The sequence below is a fragment of the Hippocampus zosterae genome, chromosome 4, assembly GCF_025434085.1.
Source record: "Hippocampus zosterae strain Florida chromosome 4, ASM2543408v3, whole genome shotgun sequence".
In the NCBI taxonomy this organism is placed as follows: domain Eukaryota; kingdom Metazoa; phylum Chordata; class Actinopteri; order Syngnathiformes; family Syngnathidae; genus Hippocampus; species Hippocampus zosterae.
Window position 1 is genome coordinate 12,158,371 of NC_067454.1, and position 22,630 is coordinate 12,181,000.

The window sequence follows — 22,630 nt, forward strand, 5'->3', positions numbered from 1 at the left end:
ACTAAATTAACTACAGTAAAAGTACAAGTAAAAGACTTCTGAGGAACACCAGACTGGTTAAAGTGTCCTTGCGATGTTTTCATCGTGTTGATGTGGGGGGGTGGGGGGGGACTCAACCTGTCACATAAAATGATGAGCGAGTGGGAGTAAAGGCTTTCAAAAAGTGACAAAAACATGACTATTACAACATCCGCCTGTCAGGCAACTGATAGCTATTTTTAAACTTTTTGAGTATTATGAAGGAAGATAACAGCAGCTGCAAGTGCTTTAGTGCTCTGAATGTCTGTATTTGGTCCAATGGGTCTCAGAAATGTGTCACTTTCCAGTTAACACTGAGCGTTAAGAGGAAAGCCATTTGTTGTTCATGCTTAACATATCAGCAGTTAATGGGTGTTATATGGGTGGCCGTTCAGTCCCCGTAAAAATGTGATATGAGTAAATGTGTGTGACTGATAAGAGATCAGGTGTCATTTTCTGAAGAAGAGTGATGATTGGACTTCCTGTGACTTGGTGTTGGTGTGTCAGATGAGACCGCGTGCCTGACTGACTGACGGAAAGGTAAGATTTATGGACAGGTGGACAGAAGGGGAAAGAATAATCCATTTTGCCTGTCTCTGTTGAGTTAATGCATTTTTTAGAACATCCAAGAACAGTGATTGTTGCCAAAGCACAAGTGCATGAAAGAATCACAGGTTAAAAGGGAAGCATTTGTAATTTTTTTGTGTGTGTGTTGTATTTGTTTTGCGCTTTTCGAACATGTCAACATATTCAGTGCATATTCTTGATGTCCACTTCCTCCTCCTTTACAGCATAGCCACAATCAGTCCACCTAAGCCTTAATTGAAACTAGTTAGCCAAATTCTGTCTTGTGGTATTTCCGTTCATGCAGTGAGATAAAGATGAGATTTTCTTGATTTGAGAAAGTAAAATTTCCCCTGAGGATCCTCAGGGGGCTCTTTTTTTAACACAAGAATACTTCAGGAAACCATGACGCAGTCGGAGGGCTGAACTCAATCTAGGGCGTGTGTGTATGTGACTGTGTGTGTGTCAGACATTTAAACTCCGTACGGCTTCAGGGGTGGAAATAAGTGTTTTTGTTCTCTTTTATTGGTGTGGCCTGAAACCTAGAATGGCTTGGACAATCTTCCTCGCGGCCTGCTGCCTCATCGCCTTACACGCAGAAGGTAATTTGGAAGTTCTCCTGATATTGATAGGACAGTGGCGGCTTTTATTTTTGACAGAAGATCTAAATTGATTGGCAGTTGGCTGTTCGAGGTCGGGGTCCTCTTGTGAGCATCTGTCGTTGGCATGTTAACATGAGCAATTGTCACTCAAACACACACACACACACACACAAAATATTTTTTTTGTTTTAAGTTTAATAGTGAACACGAATGCACTTTTTTTTTTTGCTTTGAAAAGTACAATAGTAGTCAATTTCTGTCTATAAAGGCACAATACAAAATGTACCCAATTAGATAATTTGAATCTGGGTTACAAAAAAAAGAAAAGCAGTGTTCCGGTAAACAGCCTTTGTAGCCCTAGAAGTAGGGCAATGCGCTTTTTGAGAGTGTAAAGATAAAAACTTGGGATAGAAGAAAAGTGGATTGGGCTTTTAAAAGAAACAAACCAAAAAAAAATTCCAAAATAATCTTGATCTTTGAATTTGATTCTCCCTTTATACGGGGTGGGCCATATTTTTGAATATGGAGGATGTTTTGAAAAGGTCAAATAAAACTTTTTAAAGTTATCAAACTAGTTCTTTTTCAGACAGACTAAAAAGATTTGACAGATGTATTATTTTTCCGATGTACAGAAATTCATATTCCACAATTTATACAGTGACATCGTATATTCATCAGATCGCTTTTTTTTAAGACAGCTCGCAAAATCCTTTTCATATATTAATGATGATTTCTATAATGTTTTCGTATTTGTGTTTAGTTATTTATATAGTTAACTCTAGAAAACATAAATCAATGAATATATAGCAATCTAAAAAGTTTGTACGGTAGGCTACCTGTGGTGTTTTTGTCAGGTTAGTGTTGCCTTGTCATGCCAAACACATAGTTCCCATATCATTTTTTTATTGGTCACTTTACACTTTTTGATTCATGTTCATTGTAATTCATGTCTGTTGTCTTCTTCATTATTAATTTTATTATATGGAACTGGAACTACCGCATACATTTACTAAACTTTGCTAAGCTGAATGTTTGTGAAGGCCTGCACTAAAAAGATAAATCGCTTTCCTGCTTCATTGTGGGTGATTTTTTTTACATAGCCCGACATGTGACATTGAACCCTCATTAGATACATGATCATGACATCATGTTATGTTTTTCATTTCAACTCTCAATGAACAAAAGGCATTCCTTCAAACACCAACAGCCACATTTTCCAGAGAATACAGACAGAAAGTTAGGTAATCTCACAGTTTTTACATGATTGTGATGCTTATTTTCCTGAATAAATAAACTGGCGCATTTGCTCAATTCTTATTGTACATACAAGACAAGCTCCAATGTTGAGAAAACACCATGTCGCCATGACTTCCTGTTGCAGAGTGATGTAATCTGAAAAACTCCACCTGTTGCATTAAATAAGTGAATTACAAAAATCTATATCTATATATATATGTACATATATTTTTAGGAGCGCCCAGAACTGCTGTGTATAAATTTGTCAAGTGTCGGCCTGAGGGCAACCATGCCAACTGCGTGACTCAACGAAGTCCACAGATGGAGTGGAGTCCAGACCTGCCGACCAAATTGCCTCCTTCTAGTGCACACTACCTGTAAGTATTTTCATAGAACTGCACTTCATCGCAGTGAGACTTTACTAATATTTTGTTAATCTACATGAGAGTGAAAAAAAAAATTCTGCATCATTGCAGAAGGAATTATTGAGGTTGATGTAGGCAGTGCATACGGGCTCTTCGAAGCCATACACATGAGACAGCTTGTGTTGGATCTCATTAGATTGTACATGTGCACTTCTAGTTGGGTGTCCGGTGAGCGCACATCTTGGACACTTGCAGAGTTGCGCTAGCTGTATCCTAGGTTAATGTTTACACAATGCAAAACGCCATAATGACTAGCATCGGAAGTTATAAACTTTTAAGCAACACAGTTCTGAATACAAACCGGACATCAAAACATGTAGACAGATAATACAGTTTAACTTCTTGAAACCTCTGTGAAAACTAATATTGCAGTTTACTGAGTCACTTAAATAGTTGTGAAAGTCTTCTTTTTGGCTGGCAACCGGTTCACGGTGTTTCATGGTGCATTTCTGCAAAATCCTGAGGTTTCGGTGTGTGTGAGGGTGTGTGTGTGCGCGTGCGTGTTTATTGGGTCTGCGTTCTTATTTCTCTCATTTCCTCTTTGGGTTCCTCTGAAATGACACAGATAGCATCAGTTTATCACCTCAAAGGAAACAATTACATGAATGAATACATCAAATCTTATTTCATCTACAACATAGCTGCTTTGGGGTTGAAATCAGTGAAAAGCGTACATTCTCAAAACTGTCATGGAAAATATATTTTCCAATTGTGGGCCTACAAGGTCTATTTAGACGTCAGCTATTGGATGAAGACGGTGACGTGTCTTATCGAGGTTTCAATAGATTTCAGTGGAATGTCCTATTTGTCATCCGGCGCCCCCGTATGATGGGGCCTTTTTCTCAACACAAAGCAGCAGAGCTCACGTTTGTCAGCTCGCCTTGAACAGGAAATCAAAGGGAAGTGTTGGCAGGAAGTGGATTGTGACGTACGGTGGCTTGCCGATTCTGGTCTATTGTTAAGTATGAGTGAGTGTGGCACATTCAAGCAAATGAAGTTTGATTAAATTGGAAACAGCCAGTAAAGAACAAGAGAGTGGATCGGCGGAGTGGCAGTTAAAAGTCCCATGCGTGAGGAATTATGAATATCAATTATAACCACTTACTGAATAAATAGTTGTCTTGAAAACAACTAGAACAAGGAACACAGAGCTCTTCCAAGGTTCAACAATCAATCATATGAGATATTTGCAGCCCCTGCATCTATAGTTTATCCCAACCGAGGAAAAATATATTATGTTGAACTTATATTGAACTTCTTTCTACTTGCTTATGTCTCGGAGCGTTACCGAAATAATCGAAACATGCTCCATTATGATTATGATGCTCCATTATGAGGAGGACATGTAAACTCCACACAGGAATGCCAAAGCCCGGAATCGAACCGGTGACCTCTGTACTTTGAGGCAGACGTACTAACCAGTCAATCGCTGGGGGGATATTTTGAGGCTGTCATAATGACAAATAATGGCTGAGAATTCCAATTCAATTATTGTTACTTCCGCATAGTTAATCAAGCACACTAAAAAGACCATAAACGTCTCTTATGTCTGACATTTGACATTGTTGATGGTCCCAGTGATGCACAGCCAGTGGAGCAAGAAGGTTCAGGAAGTATGAGCGAGTTCGACGATGTACAGCCTGAGGACGGTTCCGGTTATGAGGGTTCTGCTGGTTCATTCTGGATAGACTCTTCGTTTGACACGAATACCGAACAGGAGATGGGCTCCGGCGAGTCTTTGACAGACCAATATGGTGAGTTTCAAGTGCATGAATCTTCTCCATCTGTGCATTTGAATATAGCTGATTTCTGACTTGTCTACTTCTAGCTGGACGAACAACCTCAGAGGCCTTCAGAAAATTCCTTGACAGTTCTTGGCGGGGCCAAGACAAAGGAGCTGAGCGGGAGATGCAAGAGGAACACTTCCTGCAGTTGTAGAGTTGACAAGTTGCTCTTCTTTCCACACTGTAACCACAAACTAAAAATCTACTGCATTACCACCTGGCGACCACAATTTTATTGATGCTGCTCCTGGCTACAGCTGTGCTTTATGGGAGGGGGGGGGGGGGGGTATAATAAAAAAAAAATCTATATATAAATGGGATGTAATGTTGAAGTTAACATTTTTCATGAATTTATTCGACCTGTAACATACTAGTTCCAGTCCCAGACTGCAATCTCCTTTAAGGCCTGAGTCACTTTTACATTGACACCCAGAAAGAATTGCTGTGCAAGACTTAACATGAGACTCTTGCCCAACACAACAAATCCCCCCTGGAAATGATGGGAGGTGAGTAATATTCAAAGTATGTATTTTGTGCATCTGTGTTTTTAAACAAGATTAAATCCAAACAAGACTTTGTATCATTGAGAGTCCCCCACCCACCCCCCGCACTCTATTTTCTATACATTTTCAACATTGCTTATATATCTTCATAAGGCATAAAGCAAAAAAAAACATTTTTTTCTCAAAAGAATGAAAAAAAACTGAACCAAACACCATATTACATTTATTAATATTTTTAGAGGTAGACTGAATGATTTGTTTAATTAACAAGGATTTATCTGATTTAAGCAGAGATAGATGACACCATTGTGCCAAAATATGATCTAGGGCATTATTTTAAGAAGGTGACAATATCAAACCATCTGAAAAACGTCCAATATTCTGCATGTCACATAGTCCGCAGAAAGCGGCATCATTCCGATCCTCTACAGGCCATGGAAAGACCAAAGCAAAATTCACCTCTTTGTCTATGCATTCAAAAATACAATAAAGAACTTAATCCAGAGCATAATCCTGTTACTTAAATTATTTTTGGAACTATTTAATTATTTTCAAAACACAATTAATGTAAACATGCTATTAGCATAAATGCTATATTTCATGTATTTCCTAATTTTATGCTAAATTCTCACTCTATCTTACCCAAATGAGGAACTTCAGTACAATAAAACAATGACATTAAAAAGTTGCTTCAGATGAGCATTCATTAGTAGCTCAATATGTATAATATCAAGAGTTAGGAAAAAAAATGCAGCAATTTATTTCAAGAGCGTTACCACAAATTTCACAGATTTGGTGAAATAGTGCTTGGGCCAGATTGGGTCACCAACCTGTTTGAAACTCAGTTTTCACTACTTCTTGGTTAATGATTAATGTGATCTTCTGAAAGTTCTGAAATATAAAATAATTATCACAACATTTATTGGTAATGAATTAAGGTAGAAAGTACTTAATGTCAATGTGCAACACTTTATTTCTATTAATCACTGCAATTTCCATTTAAAAATGCTAACTACTCCAACATTCATAAGAAATCACAATGTTCCAATACTTGTGAGCTATTTTGTGGAATAAGTCCCATTTGTGTGGTCCTTGGAAGCTATCTATTGCCAGAGGACAACATGTTGGTGCTCCCTGGTCTAGAATAATAAATATAAAACACATATGTGCGTCTGTAAAATACAAAATACAGCGAGCGCTCAGAAGTTGACAGGACTGGCCGGTTCTGGTCAAGGATCACGTGAGCGTCACTACCCAGCTCAGAGCCAGCTGACCTGCGTCACGTGACCACCAGTCTCCAGCATGCGATGCCTGGTCCGCGCGCACGCGCACGAGATAGAATTTAGCGAGGCTAAGCTGTTAGCTTCAACTGCCTACTTGACGGCCGAGATGGTGAGTGGGAAGACGACCACTGGGACTTGGGGTTCTCACCATATAAAGGAAAAAATGGGGCGTCTTGTATCGATAAAAGTGCATAGTGGAAAACTGCTTCCGGTGTGGTTTATTTATTTATTTGCTTTTTCTTTTTTGTTTGAAACTGACAGGAGCTAGCAGCTTGGTCGAGTTAGCAAAGTACGAGGCCGCCCGTGGTTGATTCTTGCTTTGAAGTAAATCACGACTATTGGTTTACAAGTTAAGGGGGCTTGAATTGTTCACCACGTGTCACATATCGTAATGCTGTCTATAACTTGCGTCAAATGTCACAACGACAGATGGTTCACTGAATTGTAGACGCCGTTTACGCGGTACAAACTTAGATGAAGTGGGTTAATGTTCATCCTAAACCAATCCCTACTGACTTTGTTGGAGCGTTCTTTTTTGGGGTGTCATTTTTGTATTTTTCTACACTGCAAACTCATTAATGGATTGTTGTTAGCTGTAGGAATAACCACGCCCCCTCCAACTCCACCCAGACACTAGATTGTAGACTCCTGACATCCTGGTGACACATTGCATCGTTTTTGTGCATTAGGGTTGTTGCTGCTAGTGTGTTGGTATGTATTTTGGGGGGTTTGGACAGGATGTTGCAAGTTGATGGGAGAAGTGTAACTGTACACGCCCTGTGAGCTCATATGGTGTTAGCATTCAGAGACCTACTGTGAAATGCTATTCATCAGTTCAAGAGTATTTCATGTTTGTCGTGAGTGCATGTTGACTTTTAATTGTGGTTAAGTAAGTTCTTTTCAAATGTAACATTTATTTAAAGTTAGATGCAGTAGTTAAATTCACTGTAAAGTGAAAATCAATGAGTACTTAATTTGATACAGCACAGAGAAGAGAGTTGTTAACAACCTTGACTAATATGATTACAAAAATCGGTAAGTACACAAATGTGGGTTAAAACTCATAAAGCTCTTGCTTTGTTAGCTTTCAAGTTGGACTTAAAAATAAATAAACAACCAAATGAAAAAAAATCCCAAGTTCTCGAACTTTTGCTTTTTCTGCATGCCATGTGTGCACTTGCAGCCAACAATGAGGCTCTCAAAATTAGCAGGCTATCTGAAAGGAAGATGCGTTTTCAGAGTGCCAGCTAACGACATTTTGAAATGTCTCCAGATAACCTCAAATGAAAACAAAAGTGCTCATTTAAAAAAAAGGAAAGCTGGAATGCTGAAAAACAAATTATTTCTACAATTGAGTACGACACAGTTTTCAGCTACGTAGGTTGTTAGTTACATGTGTGAACATCCTACGAATAAACGAATGGGTATGAATGTACATATTTTCTGTTACAAAAATTATATTGTTATCAGCTTGTAAACCTCCAGCTCATATATCCTTGTCCCAACAGCTGAGTCAATTGTTTTGCCATTATTGTGTCACCGCTAACGTTGTGTGCCGCACTTGCAGAGTTTCCTGGGGGGTTTGTTTGGGCCTGTGTGTGAGATTGATGTGCTGCTCAACGATGCTGAGAGCCGGAAGATGGCTGAACTCAAGACAGAAGATGGAAAGATGGAGAAACATTATATGTTCTATGATGGAGAATCTGTGTCTGGCAAGGTAAACTGAACTGTCGCCTGACTTTTGATTATTATTTTATAAATTATCGATCACTATCTATACATCCAGTTACATCCTGAATGACTTAATTTATTGTCTTTTAAATCCTTCAATTATTCCTTGCATTATTGTAGTGAATGCAAACTGACTTATTTGAATTTGGCCACTGCCGAATTGCCATCCATGGCAAATGTCATATGTCTTATTTTCTTCATAAGTTAATGACAGTCAGTGTATTCGAGACATTAAATTAACTTGTAATCAGATGAAGGGTACAGGTATTTATTTCTTCACCTTTTTGCACACATAAATGTTGTCAGTAACAGTTTTGTCCCAACAGGCATAATTGAATCATATAAAACATGTTTGTCCCACAGGTGAATCTAAATGTGAAGCAGGGAGGAAAACGACTGGAGCATCAGGGCATCCGCATTGAGTTTGTTGGACAGATCGGTGAGCATGATATAGTAATTTACTTGGTCGCGCCGCTCACGCTTAAAAAACAATGGTAGGGTCTTGTCATATGACCAGAGAATGTGGCCTGTGTAAATAGATAAACAAATATATCGCTTTTGTCTTTCGACCTCCTAGTTCTCGATTCTTTACAAAACATCTAGGTCTGTAAATGAAAAGCATTTGATCGCTACTTGCTCGAGCTTGACGATATGACAATGTAAACTATATCGTCAGGACGATAGAAAAGTTTCTATCATGCCCCACTGCCCCATTGTCTCTCATGCTCTTTTAGGTGAATATTTACATTTCTTATGACGCAAACGGCCAATAATAAGACCATCAGAAGTTGCTTTATGTGATGGAGGCAGATTTCACCTGCTGTGCTTGTTCCGGACAGCCGCCTCCAGGTGGCAGACTGAGCAACATTCCAGAGAAATACTAATCATAGTAGTCATGTACTGTATATGGCAAACTTAGGGTGCAAAATTTAAATCGAACTACACAGAACTTGAAATAAGCGCCTTCACATAGCAATTTACGTATCTAAATTAGTATTTTGTGCCTCATCAAAACTAGGCATTGATGGATTTGCAAGTTTCCTGATAATTGAACAGTGGGGTCCCCTGGGCCGAACACGTGCTCCTCTTTTGATTTCAGAACTGTTCTCGGACAAAAGCAACACCCATGAGTTTGTGGATCTGGTGAAAGAGTTAGCATTGCCGGGAGAGCTCACGCAGAACCGAAGCTACGACTTTGAGTTCATGCAGGTGGAGAAGCCCTATGAGTCGTACACGGGCGCTAACGTCAGACTAAGGTCATGTCATGGCACCATTAAGAGAATTGTTTTTTTCCTCAGCTGTCATATAAAAGTCATCAAACAAAGCAGATGATTAATGGAGCTTTTCCTTTGCGTTCCTGTAGGTATTTTCTCAGGGTGACAATAGTTCGTCGACTGTCAGATCTAGTGAAGGAGTACGAGCTGATTGTTCACCAGCTGGCCACCTACCCAGACGTCAACAACTCTATTAAGATGGAAGTCGGCATCGAAGACTGCCTTCACATCGAGTTTGAATACAATAAATCCAAGTAAGACGAGCGCCACTGTAACCACTTTTAATATTTTTTATATTATATTATATATTATATTTATTAACCATTTTTTAATATCTCCATTCGAATGCGTTTTATTGCTAGGTACCACTTAAAGGATGTCATTGTCGGGAAGATTTACTTTTTGCTGGTCAGGATCAAGATCCAGCACATGGAGCTGCAGCTCATTAAGAAGGAGATAACAGGCATAGGTGAGCATTCAACGTTCATATGAAAGCAAAGCATTTTTTTTTTTGCGTGTTCCAGTTTCTTTGTTAATGAAAAGTCGAACAACAAAGTGACATGGAGACCTCCATGTCAATGCTGATATTCTTTCATTTTGCTATCTCCTGTCCAAGTGTGCATAATGTTCTTGTTTACCCTTGTATAGGACCCAGTACGACCACGGAGACGGATACAGTTGCAAAGTATGAGATCATGGATGGGGCACCAGTTAAAGGAGAATCGATTCCTATCAGACTCTTTCTGGCAGGTAACTTCACTTTTCCCTTTGCTCATTTCTTGATCCACGGGAGATGGAAGGGGGTGAAAAAAAAGCAAAATTCAACCTCCAGCCTCCATTATATGCCCAACAGCTGAAAATGTTGTTCAACATGACTTAATATTTTAATTAATATATAATCTGTTTGTAAACATAATTACAATTCAGATTGGAGAAGGAATACACGTCTGAGTGACTAGTGAGTATTGATTGAGCACGTGGAAAATTAATAATACTTTCCTTTGGATGATTTTTACACTTTAAAAAATAAGGTACGAAAACTAGATGGCAGAAAATTAAAATGTTTTGTCCACAAGAATATTTTCCTGATCATTGCCTTGACACTTAAAAGAAAAAGCTGGATGATGGAACATATACTGCAAGAAACAAGCATACAGATTTGCTTTTTAAAATGTTTGTTTATTTATTTTAATATGCGATGAATGGGGTCTGATGAGTTAATGTATTACAGATCCCGCAACCTGCCTTAGACACAGAAACGTGAGATGAGATATGAGGAGGGTACATGGCTACACATTATCCACACGAATCTCTGCTTTGCAAAGCAGATTTCTGCCTATTTGATTTCGACCATCTGAGCTGTCCCTATTTAGCCACCCTGAATCAACAGCGCCATCGTCTGGCTGCAATCACTTTTGTCTCCAATACGAGATACCAACATAGCCTTTGTAGTGAAGGCTACCAAGTGATTTCTCACATTTGCAGGAGTACGAAATGGATAGTGCGGTCTCATTGTCAGCCATGAGGGCACAGCTGTCGATGGCAAAAGAAAGAGGTAAACAGAAATTTAAAAAATGGATGTGACAGTCACCGTGTGGAGATGGACTTTGCGTTAGCTTGTCGTTGAGTGGAAAAAACGGAATACTGACCCGATATATTCCAGCCAACAGAGGCTTTTCATGTTAATATATTTTCACAACCCATAGTTATGTGGAGACATAAGAAAGATATTCCCTTTCCCAGGTTTTAGAAGTTGTATTTGATTGACAATTGACAGTTAGGTGTGCGTGGTTTCCGGATATTCAGGATTTGTCACCATTTTCAAGCTTTGTTTTATATTCTTGCTGATTTTTTCCCCCTCCCCCATTCAAACATTCCAATTTGACTGGGTAGTTATCAACACTCTTTTCTACATTCTCTCTCTCTACATATTTTATATGGGTCTTAATAATGTACACTATGAGCTTTTGCCTTTCATTTGACCAGGGTACGACTTGACAGCCACCATGCGGGACGTCAACAAGAAGTTCTCTGTACGTTACTTCCTGAATCTAGTGTTGGTGGATGAAGAAGATAGAAGATACTTTAAGCAGCAGGTAAATCATCTGCACACAGCTTTTTCATCTGTTCTCAGTTCTCGCTCATAGCAATGCATTTGTCCGCATCCTTAGGAGATCGTTTTGTGGAGGAAAGCCCCAGAGAAGATGAGAAAACGAAACTTCCTCCAGCGCTATGAGTCTCCTGATTCCCAAACTCAGCCTGTTGATGCGGAGCAGCCCGAGATGTGAGGGCGAGTGAGGCTATGAACTGAAAATACGCACACGCACGCACACACACACACACACACACAACCGGACTTCACTGCTGAGCAGTCAGACATGTGATAGCTGCCCCACTGTCTGCTTGAACCTGACATGAACACACACTCAATGACATCTCTGTCACCTCAGCGACACACATGAGCTGTCCTTCTGCTAGCATGCAGTACCATCACACTCTTATTTGGACGCACGAGCACATGTTCTGCCGAATGCCTGACAACACGCAGACATGACAAGGACAAAGAAGACAGCAACCGCTTACGCCTTCTTTGCTAACAGGATTTCATTCGCTTGCATCATCTGGTGTGGAACCAGCCACTACTACGCAATGCTGTTTTTCCAGTCTGATGGACACACACATATACTGTGCTTTATTACAATTTGTCACCCACCATGGACACTACGGCACTCTTGGTGAGCCATCTTGTAGGGTGACACTGTCACCAGTAAGCATATCTTGTAAAAAAGTTGCTCTTACTTTGGAACTGAGAATCAAATGCCCATCATTGGTTTTTAATTATGTAATTTGTTTCCAGTTTCATCAAGAATTTTCAGCTTGTAATCCTGAATGTTCTTTCTGATGACGCTACTTTATAGATACAATACATTTCAAGGTTTAAAGGTATTTCACGCGGTTTACACAGTTTTGGGTCGCTGTCAGGAATTACGTCAAGAGTTTTACGGCAGAGTATCCACTGATTCTAAGGTCTCTGAGTAATTTGTTGGACTTCTTTGGTCTGCATCTGCTCTCACCTAGACATACCTGGCAGTTTTTATTTGCGTGTGCGCCTAATGTTTTCGGTTAATACCATTCAATGTAATCTGCTCACGTCTGTTGTTGCAGTCCTCAAAATTCAGCACTGTATTTCACTGTGATACTTTCATTTAAACGGTTGTACGATGTCAGCAAACCCATTTGATGGGGAATTAGCACATAAGCTCGGTGTTGCACAAAGGTGCTAAATGTCCACTTTATCTGCAACCGTAAACTCAGTTGCCATTTATATACTGTATTGCATAATGATTTAATTGGAATTTTGTGTTTGTCGCATGTGCAAAGTCACGACTCCATGAGTTTCATAAACGTATTTGTCTCTCCACTCACCAGTTGAATATGGCTCTTATTCTCAACTTTTGGGAACCATTTATTTCAGATTTATTTTCTTGCTGCCATACTCCCATTTATTTATTTCTAATCAGGTGATATGTTTATCCTTTAAATACCTGCATAGATAAAGAAAACACCGTCCTCCCCTATTTGCATGGTGTCTTACAACAACAAACCACAAGAACAGTATGTGCGTATGTACAGAATTAATCCCTTAAAAACTGAAATAAATAAAGCAAATTTATATTGACAGTTACATGGTGTCATTTATTGTAGGTAAACAGAAAATTGTTAGTATCAAAAGTATACACTGATTATTTGGATCAATAATCCAATCCATGTAATTCTATTTGGAATCATGAGCTACATACGTTTTAAGAAACATAGGGTGACTGAAATATACACATTGAAAACACAAAAATTCACCCGCTTGAAAATAATATGGTGTTTTAAAATTCGTACTTGCTACACAACCAGCTCGTTTGCGTCAAGTCCCGCCTTCTTTTGGAGAGTCGTAATAGTAATCCGATTGGCTGTGCTGAAATATACATAAACTACTTTACGGGATGTGTCCAGATATGCCTGTTTATAAATCACTACTTATTTGTAATGTGTACAATATACAGCCATTTATTAATATGCACACATTCCAAATAAATATGGTGTAAACATTAAGTAATGTTTCTTAGAAAATATTACGGTAAATTCAATTAATTATCTGCTTTTGACACAGGCATATATGTGGACATATACGCGTAGACCGGTCCTGTCCCACGATGGTGCATAGTAGGAAGAGAAATGTGTCCTCTAGTCAAGTTACTGTTGTGTTTTCATTCTTTTAGACCTATGGCGTCAGGTATACGTCGTGTTTTTGTACTATAAACTAGAGGGGGAAAACGATGTCGATAAACCGATGTTTGCTTGTTTTTTCTCGGCTTCGGCGCCATGTTAATACTCGAACAGCCCACCTGGCTAGAAGTAGCTGTCATGCGTATTTGGGGTCTGTTTCGTCGCATAGAGAGCACCCGATGTGTGCCGTGGTTAGCAGCAGGAATTCTTCATCATCATCCAAACCTCCGGACACGTCGCTCTTTGTCCCTCTTACCCTGAAGACTGACCTGTCTGATGAAGGGAGTGTGGGAGCCGAGCTGACCCAGCCTCTGGATAAAAGTCAGTAAACCCAGGCTGAACTCGATTAATGCTGCTCTTGTCGCCCAGGAGTGGGCAAACTTTTGAACTCAAGTTCCACAATTAAGTTTTAAAATGACAATTGATGTAAAATAGTAACAACGTTTCCTAAAGTAGTCATTCATTCTCATGTGTTTATTTTAATTATCAATGCATTAATTCAACTTAAATGACTAATCATTTAATCAAATAAAATGTCTTAATGTACATTTTTTGTTTAACAAATATTTTTATTTTATTTTTTACAATAAATAGACCAATTATTTTGTAATAGAAGCCTGCATGATTTGTTTATACTATTTTTAAAAAGGGTCAAATAATTGTGCTTGTTTTCATTTATATCACTGATTATTAGTACAGTATTGCAGTTATATCTAGTTTTTATTTATTGTATTACAGTATTTACAATGGGCCAATAAACCAATATTTATTAAATGAATACAGAAAAAATATATTTTAATTAACCATATTTAGGGAAAAATAGGCAAAAAAGATTGTGTGACTCCTGTTAATATTAAGGCTCGGTGCGCCATACCTAGCTTTGGCATGGGGACTGTATTAGCCGTAGAATGCATTGCCTCAAATATTTAAAAAAGCATATTTATTCTCTGTGTTCTCCTTTTTAGATGAACTTTTGAAAATTGCGAACCGATTTTACAAGAGGAAAGAGATGCAGAAGCTGGCTGCAGATAACGGACTGGATGGTGAGAATAATAATTTAAAAAAGACCCATTTATCGGATTGGACTTCAGCTTTTCTGGCAAATTTCAAGTTGCATCCTCGATTGTTTCTTTGTCTAGTTGCCGCAGCAACAACCTCCCCACTTCGGGGACCACCTTTACATGGTGTCGGGCAAATCGGAAATTTCTCCCACCCCAGACCACTACTGTTGTTTGTGTGCACACTTTGCTGTCTGAAATGTGTCTCTGTGCTCATGCAGCAAGGCTCTTCCACCAGGCCTTTATCAACTTCAGGAAATATATCCTGGAGGTGACATCACTACCTGCCGATCTGCACATCATTCTCAGCGACATTTGCTGCGGAGCAGGTTTGTCCCAAAATGTGTACATCTCGGAAATGGAAGGAAGAAATGGGAAAAGTTCTACTGGGTTCATTATTTTTCCTTTTGAAATTAAGGTCACATCGATGACATCTACCCATACTTTATGCGACACGCCAAGCAGATCTTTCCCATGCTTGACTGTATGGACGACCTGAGGAAGATCTCTGACCTCAGAGTTCCTGCCAACTGGTAAACATACACCATACACACGGTGAAAAAAAAATATCAAAAGTTTCGCTATTTTTAATTGATCTTCTAAATTACCTTTTCCTCTCTTAAAATGCATTTCGCTGTATGTGTGTGTGCGCGCTCTTTAGGTATCCTGAGGCCCGTGCCATCCAGAGGAAGGTGATCTTCCACGCCGGCCCCACCAACAGCGGCAAAACCTACCACGCCATCCAACGCTACCTGGCTGCAAAGTCAGGGGTCTACTGTGGGCCCCTCAAACTTCTCGCCCACGAAATCTTTGAGAAAAGCAACCAGGCCGTACGTACTGTAACTTCCTCTGTCCCTCATATCCGTGTATTGTATGCCCGCTCTCTATGATTGTTAATGGTCTATTTTCAGGGTGTCCCATGCGACCTGGTGACCGGCGAGGAGAGGACGATTGTGGACACTGAAGGACGAGTGTCTGGTCATGTGGCCTGCACCATCGAGATGTGCAGTGTCACAACGCCATGTGAGTGTGTAACCTTTGTGTGCAGTACCACATGACACGCAGTTCTGGATGAACAGTTAATTGAATTGCTGGAGACCGCATCTGGGCTCATTTAAAATAGAATAGAATTGCTGGTCATTAAGACAACCATTTCCACTCAAAATGGGATTTGTATTTCCTAAACAAAATTCTCCTGACCATATCACGTAATCTAAAGTTGTGCTTTCTTATACCAATCTTTTATAGACGAAGTGGCTGTGATCGATGAAATTCAAATGATCAGAGATTCTTCACGGGGCTGGGCTTGGACCAGAGCTCTGCTGGGTTTGTCTCACTCGCAGGCACACATGAATAAAACCACACTAGAGAGCATGAATTCACATACACAAAAGCGCACACAAGCACAAAAAGAAAACATGCATGAAAACCTGACCCAGCTTGTGCATTCTGCATTCATTCACTTAACAAAATCTCAAAGGTACTCTCAGACACGTGAGGCACATGTGCACAAAAAAATACAAGCATTAAAAAACATGCACACAAAAAACACACACAAGCACAAAACTTACATTAGTAACCCTGGACTACCCTGCGTTTTATTTCAGTGAACAATATGTCAATGTTACTCAGGCACGCGCACAAAAATACCCTTACATGAAAACACAGCCTTGAAACCACCCTGTGCATAATTTAGTTCACAAAATATTAAAGATTACTCACATACGCACGCAAAAGCTCTCATGCGTGAAAACACCCACACACCCAATGTTATTATTGTGTTTTTACAATATTCTGTGCTACTGGAATTGTTTACCCCAAGCCCCCACATTTAGTTAAAAAGTGATGTGTGTCTGCGCGTGCGTGTCTATCACGCGTGCACAGGTCTCTGCGCGGAGGAGATTCATGTGTGTGGGGAACCTGCAGCCATTGACTTTGTCAGAGAACTGATGTACACCACCGGAGAGGAGGTGGAGGTTAGTTACATTATTCTCCATGGATGACGCGTGGCATGCATTCACTGGACATCTTCAAAAATCTAACAAGAGCCAATAAAAGGTGTATCAAAATTCAGGAAAAAAAATAATGTATGTCTTTGAACACATCTTTTGCGAACATATTTTGCATTAGTTTTCTTTGGACACAGCAGTTCTACCTAATCAAGTGTCTCTGACTCTGTCCAGGTCCACACCTACCAGCGTCTAACGCCATTCTCTATCCTGGACAGCGCTGTGGAGTCTCTGGACAACCTAAGAGCAGGGGACTGCATCGTGTGCTTCAGTAAAAATGACATCTACTCCATAAGCAGACAGATTGAAGCCAGAGGGCTGGAATGTGCTGTCATTTATGGAAGTTTACCGCCAGGTAATCACACCTGTGTGAGTGAGAGTTTGCTTTATCCCACAATGCGCAGACAAGAAAATGTTTTTCATGTAAAGTTAGAACACAGTTTTGCGAAGATTAAGCCCATTTTGTTTTCAGGTACCAAACTGTCCCAGGCCAAGAAGTTCAACGACCCCGATGACCCCTGCAAAATTTTGGTTGCAACAGATGCGATTGGGATGGGCCTTAATTTGTAAGTGCTAGCGTATACACACACACACACACACACACACACACACACACTTTTCTCAGTTTTTTAACCTTCTAAAATTGCTTAATGAAGAAGGATTTATTTGTTATGGATTTTTAAAATTGTTTATCTCGTCAAATAATTGATTGGCAAATTTATTAAAATAATGTAAACAATTCATTCATTCAACATTCATATTACGTGATTGATTGATTGATCAAATTTAGTTTATTGCAAATATCTATCAATTCTGTCAATATTTAATTTTAAAAAAAGATCTTTAACTCATATTACCCTCACCATCCGTGTTTTTGTTGGAAGTGAAGCCTGGTTTCATGGGCGTAGCCCATTGGAAATGAGACCCGGGGCCCAGTTATTGCACTGAATCAGGGAAAGTGCCGAGTGCAATAATGGATGGGCCCTTATGTCAACATTGGAAATAAAGCTTTATTGAGACGTGTATTCATCTGAAGAATATTCTCTCTGTTCATTTCTGCGCACAACTTAAAAATAAACCGCAGTTCTCAACGGCTCAATTGTTTTCTTCCCTTCAGGAGCATCAAACGCATTATCTTCAACAGTCTCGTGAAGCCTAACGTCAATGAAAAAGGGGAGAAGCAGATGGAGACCATCAGCACGTCACAGGCTCTCCAGATCGCTGGGCGAGCCGGAAGGTCTCTCATTTATTTATTTTTTGTTCTTTCTTTTTCTTTTTTCTTGTATGCATCTGTCAGATTATACCTACAGTACGTTTTCTGCATCGCCATCTCCTCCAGGTTCTCCTCCAAGTTCAAAGAGGGAGAGGTTACCACCATGTACAGAGATGATCTTCCAGTGCTTAAGAATATACTTAGTCACGCGGTGGAGCCCATAGAGGTGCTCAATGCTTCTGTTGTTGTATGCCGTCGAGAGAGATGATCAGTTGTTTTATTTTAGTCCTCGCAATAAAATGGCCATAAAATGTGTTTGTGTTTCTTCTTAGACTGCGGGTCTTCATCCCACTGCAGAGCAGATTGAGATGTTTGCTTATCATCTACCTGATGCGACTCTCTCTAACCTTATTGTGAGTAAGCCCAATTGGAGTATGTTTTTTTTTATGATCAGATTTTTTGGGGGGAAATTGTATCTTTTTTTTCTTCTTCTTTCCCCAGGACATTTTTGTGAGCCTCTCCCAGGTGGACGGCCTCTATTTTGTCTGTAACATTGACGACTTTAAATTCCTGGCTGACATGATTCAACACATCCCGCTCAACCTGAGGTCACGCTACGTTTTCTGCACGGCTCCCATCAACAAAAAGCAGCCTTTCGTGTGCACGTCTTTCTTAAAGGTTAGCGGGGACGATGGACTTCTGGTTTATGGGAATTTGCCGGTTTGAGGCTGACTACGGAAACGCAATCGCCTCGTAAAACAAAAATTTGTGATGCTCATGAACTCCTGAAACATGATATGTTCACCAAAATATATTCAATAACATGGTTACACACACATTCATTTTAATCCCCTAATGAGTTATTGTGAAACATCCTTAGCTCTGTCTGAATGCCAATATTTTATTTTTTTGAAGAGAGACAAAAAGAGACAAATATAATTTCAAAACTTGTCATCCAATGTCACACACTTGTTGGATGTGAATCGTGCATTCACTGCTCTCATTCTCCTTCCTGTTTCTCTTCTAGTTCGCCCGTCAATTCAGCCGAGACGAACCCTTGACCTTCGACTGGGTCTGCCGCCATGTCAACTGGCCTCTGGCCCCGCCCAAAAACATCAAAGACCTGGTTCACCTGGAGGCCGTTCACGACGTGTTGGATCTTTACCTCTGGTTAAGGTATTTTAGTGAATGACGGCGTTAAAATTTCAACGAATTATCAGCATCACTGACGTTTAAACTGCTTCAATCTGCTAGAAATCGTACGTGTACAAGAGCCACCTGGCTGCTGAGTTTTTCTTGTAGATGGAGTAATAAGGGGCAGCATGGCTCAAGTGGTAGAATGGTGGTTTCGATTATCAGCCCTTGCGGTGAGGTGTCCTGGAGCAAAATATTGAACCTCATTCTGTCATATAATATATACTGATATTTATTTTTAAAAATATTATCAGTAATAAATTTACCTCAAACTATTATCCCAAAACAGTTAAATAGCTTACAAATTTTTGAAAATCTAATGAAAATCGATTTGCTGAACTACTGGCCAGCCATTATACTAAATTATTTTATTAACCTTATGATTATACTGTTACATTACAGCAGGGGTGTCCAAACTTTTTGCCAAGGGGGCCAGATTTTATGTGGTAAAATGTCGGGGGGCCAACCTTGGCTGACATTCTTTACATTGAACAACAATATTGTTCAACAAATTTTAGTAAGCCAGTCTGTTTCATATTTCCATTTTTATTTTAATTTCAACAATCTTAAGAATTTCTTTTGGTTCATTTGAAACGGGTATATCACATGCAACTGCTTATTCACTTGAGTTTTTCTTAAACAGAAGTCTCCTGAGTGCAAATTGATTGATTTGAAACATAAAATGTATCACCATGACTTTTCAATAGTCACAAAACCTTTGACTCGAACAACAGGGAAATGAACAAGCAATACACATATCCACAACTGCAAGGATCATTTGAAATATGACATATCAGTCAATATAAACACGGAGTGATGTCTGGTTAACTCGTGAGTGATGCCCTCTAGTGTCTAAATGCTATTACTCATTTAGTGAATGCTATTACTCATTTAGCCACTAGAGGGAAGCAGTACTCTATGAAACATCACTCACCAGTCTACGAGACCTCAGTCAATGCAACACGTGTTCCATTGCGCCCAACCTGCGGGCCAGACGGCACTGATTTTATGACAGGGGCCGAGGGCCGGATGAAATTCGACCGCGGGCCGGATTTGGCCCGCGGGCCGGACTTTGGACATGCCTGCATTACAGTATTTGGCCACATTTACTTTATCAAGCAAACCTCCTGCCTTGCTTCTCGTCTAGTTACCGTTTCATGGACATGTTTCCCGATACGGCCTTCGTCCGAGAAATTCAACGGGAACTGGACATCACCATCCAAGAGGGAGTTCGCAATATCACGCGTCTCATCCGAGCCACAGACCCGGCTATCACCGGCCCGCTCCAGACTCAGAAAAATACCGGACAAACGAACACTACCAACAGCAACTCATCAGGAGGCAGAAAGAATCCGAGCACTCCCAGACGCTCGGGACAGGCCCTGGGCAGCTCACTCACTAACCGCTTGGTGCGAGATGGACTCTTGACCACAGAAATGCTGCAACAGTTGCAGAGGGAGTGGTCTAAAGGACAGAGGAAGGAGTCCACCAATCAGAGTTCACTGGATGCTAAAAATTACAGCAATGGCAACCAAGACAACAAGAAGAAAAAGAGGAAATGAACCATCATGTAGGACATAATGTCGTCTGGACTTCAAGATGGACACTTGACCTCAGACGTGCTGCAACAGACACAGGGGGAGTGGTTTAAAGGACAGAGGAAGGAATCCACATCTTGACATCTTGGATTTTAAAAAAAGTTCTCCGACCTGATAAAAACATATGTTAACCCTCTATTGGGTAAGAAACCTGTGAACCTCCGAAAATTATGCAATTATGGAATTATGATACAATATTTAGAAAAGTCATCAATGGTCTTGTTTTGTATGCAAATAAATGTATAGATTCCGAATTTTCAGTAGATGAGCCGTGATTGGTTGTTTCCTGAGGCCTGAGCAACTGTGATGTCATTTTCAGTCGACAGCAAGTGGCAAAATGGCCGCCCCCTGAGATGGACAAATCATATTCCACAAAAATAATATTTTTATTTATTAATATAATCAGAACCCTGTGTTTAGACTAGTGGGAGCGCACAGAACATATTTCAAAGGAAACTTTGGAGGTGACTTCCTCTTTAATTTTATAGAAGTGGTTGACAAGAAAATGGTAAAGTCATTCCTGCCCATCAGTTTTATTTTATTTTTTTGTTTTTTTGCTTTATGTGTAGCTGATCCACGACGAGTAATTTGTTTTGGCAATATCACTGTCGGAGAAATTCAGCCATTTGGGAATTCTGAATTCTAAATATCAACTTTCAAAATATTTGAAAAAAGTATCTTTGGAATTCAAACCAACCAGGTTCAAACCCTACCAGTGATATTAATGGTAATAATTCCTTACCTTAGCTTATACACAGGGCTAGTATTCCCATGATTTACTAATATCAAGAAGTGGTTTAGAGTTGAAACGGTGACCCAGTGTCCTGCTGTCGGCCATGTTGCAATCTGATTTTGGAAAGACTCCGTGCGACATGTGCTACAATACTGCATGCCGCCAGCAGACCGTGTTGTTTCTGCAATAACGCGAAAGCTATTGTTGCTGTCATGCAGCTTGACTGTGGGTCAACAATGGCAAACGGGCTTCAGAAAAGAACTGGATTGCCCATTTGTGCATACCAACTGCATTCGCAAAAGGTAACCATTACACGTATTTTCTGCTATCAAAGATTTTAACAAAAAAACCTAAATGCCAAGGAGGGAAAAAAAACCCCGACACCATATTATAGCAAACCCCAGATACAGTACTGTGCAAATATCCCTCATAGTAGCTGTGAGGAGCATAGGCGATGACTTCAGAGAAATTTGGCTGGTCACTTGGTAAGATTACGCCTTGACATAATGGTCATGGCAGTCATTTGACTCCACTGGGAAAAAAAAACAAAAACACTGTTGATGTAAAATATTAATGAAATGGTGGTTTTCACAGCGAAAAAAATGTGTGTGTAATGTATAATCATTGTCTAAAACACTAAAATAGATTTTTGTAATATAAAAAAGGAGACCAGAATAAAACATTGTAAAACTTTTACTTCCGTTAATGTGACCAAAAAAACTTTTCAAAAGGGGAGTAAAAAAAAAAAAGTTGCACAACTGTGCACACCCTCTAATAACCGGGATGTCGCTGTATTCAGAAATGCAGAATCACATTCAAACTCATGATAGTCGAAGTCAGCGCACACCTGCCACCATTTCGAGTGCCTCTGATGACTCCTAAATCAATTTCAGATGTTCTCGTAGGCTTTTTCTTACATTTTTAGGCCCTGCAGTGAAGCTTGAAGTTTTTGTGCTAAAACAGACTTATACTTGATACTGGTCATAAATTTAAACTTGATTATATTTTCAAACCAAACCTCAACCCATCCTTGTGTTGGCCATTCTTCAGTGACTAACCAGAGCAGACCTACATACATAATTCAGCAGAATCCACAAACACACCAGACAAAGTGCCTCAAGGTTATC

General features: G+C 39.8%; 3 protein-coding genes across 4 annotated transcripts; all 3 read left to right on the forward strand.

The window, feature by feature from the left end:
- The first annotated feature begins 1,012 nt into the window (after nucleotides 1–1,012).
- Nucleotides 1,013–5,202, forward strand: srgn (serglycin). The gene is made up of 4 exons (XM_052064429.1): nucleotides 1,013–1,184; nucleotides 2,656–2,797; nucleotides 4,424–4,599; nucleotides 4,674–5,202. The coding sequence occupies exons 1-4, from the start codon at nucleotides 1,130–1,132 to the stop codon at nucleotides 4,781–4,783; spliced, it is 483 nt and encodes a 160-aa protein (XP_051920389.1). The 5' UTR covers nucleotides 1,013–1,129; the 3' UTR covers nucleotides 4,784–5,202.
- Nucleotides 5,203–6,351: 1,149 nt separating this feature from the next.
- vps26a (VPS26, retromer complex component A) lies at nucleotides 6,352–13,105 on the forward strand. 2 transcript variants are annotated; one of them, XR_007962271.1, is made up of 9 exons: nucleotides 6,352–6,524; nucleotides 7,983–8,132; nucleotides 8,510–8,585; nucleotides 9,246–9,402; nucleotides 9,510–9,674; nucleotides 9,783–9,889; nucleotides 10,069–10,170; nucleotides 10,906–10,975; nucleotides 11,407–11,516. XR_007962271.1 is itself a non-coding variant. In XM_052064428.1 (9 exons), exons 1-9 carry the CDS (start codon nucleotides 6,435–6,437, stop codon nucleotides 11,706–11,708), a joined length of 1,074 nt encoding a protein of 357 aa, XP_051920388.1. In that variant the 5' UTR covers nucleotides 6,355–6,434; the 3' UTR covers nucleotides 11,709–13,105. The 2 variants fall into 2 exon arrangements, 1 of the variants encoding a protein (XP_051920388.1); XM_052064428.1 differs by lacking the exon at nucleotides 10,906–10,975 and adding an exon at nucleotides 11,592–13,105 and having other exon boundaries at nucleotides 6,355–6,524.
- Nucleotides 13,106–13,601: 496 nt separating this feature from the next.
- supv3l1 (SUV3-like helicase) lies at nucleotides 13,602–21,033 on the forward strand. Its single transcript, XM_052063432.1, has 16 exons — nucleotides 13,602–14,019; nucleotides 14,664–14,741; nucleotides 14,978–15,085; nucleotides 15,175–15,289; nucleotides 15,418–15,586; nucleotides 15,668–15,779; nucleotides 16,005–16,082; nucleotides 16,641–16,732; nucleotides 16,940–17,120; nucleotides 17,238–17,331; nucleotides 17,883–18,002; nucleotides 18,105–18,204; nucleotides 18,311–18,391; nucleotides 18,480–18,656; nucleotides 19,006–19,154; nucleotides 20,320–21,033. Exons 1-16 carry the CDS (start codon nucleotides 13,749–13,751, stop codon nucleotides 20,732–20,734), a joined length of 2,340 nt encoding a protein of 779 aa, XP_051919392.1. The 5' UTR covers nucleotides 13,602–13,748; the 3' UTR covers nucleotides 20,735–21,033.
- Nucleotides 21,034–22,630: the final 1,597 nt, after the last annotated feature.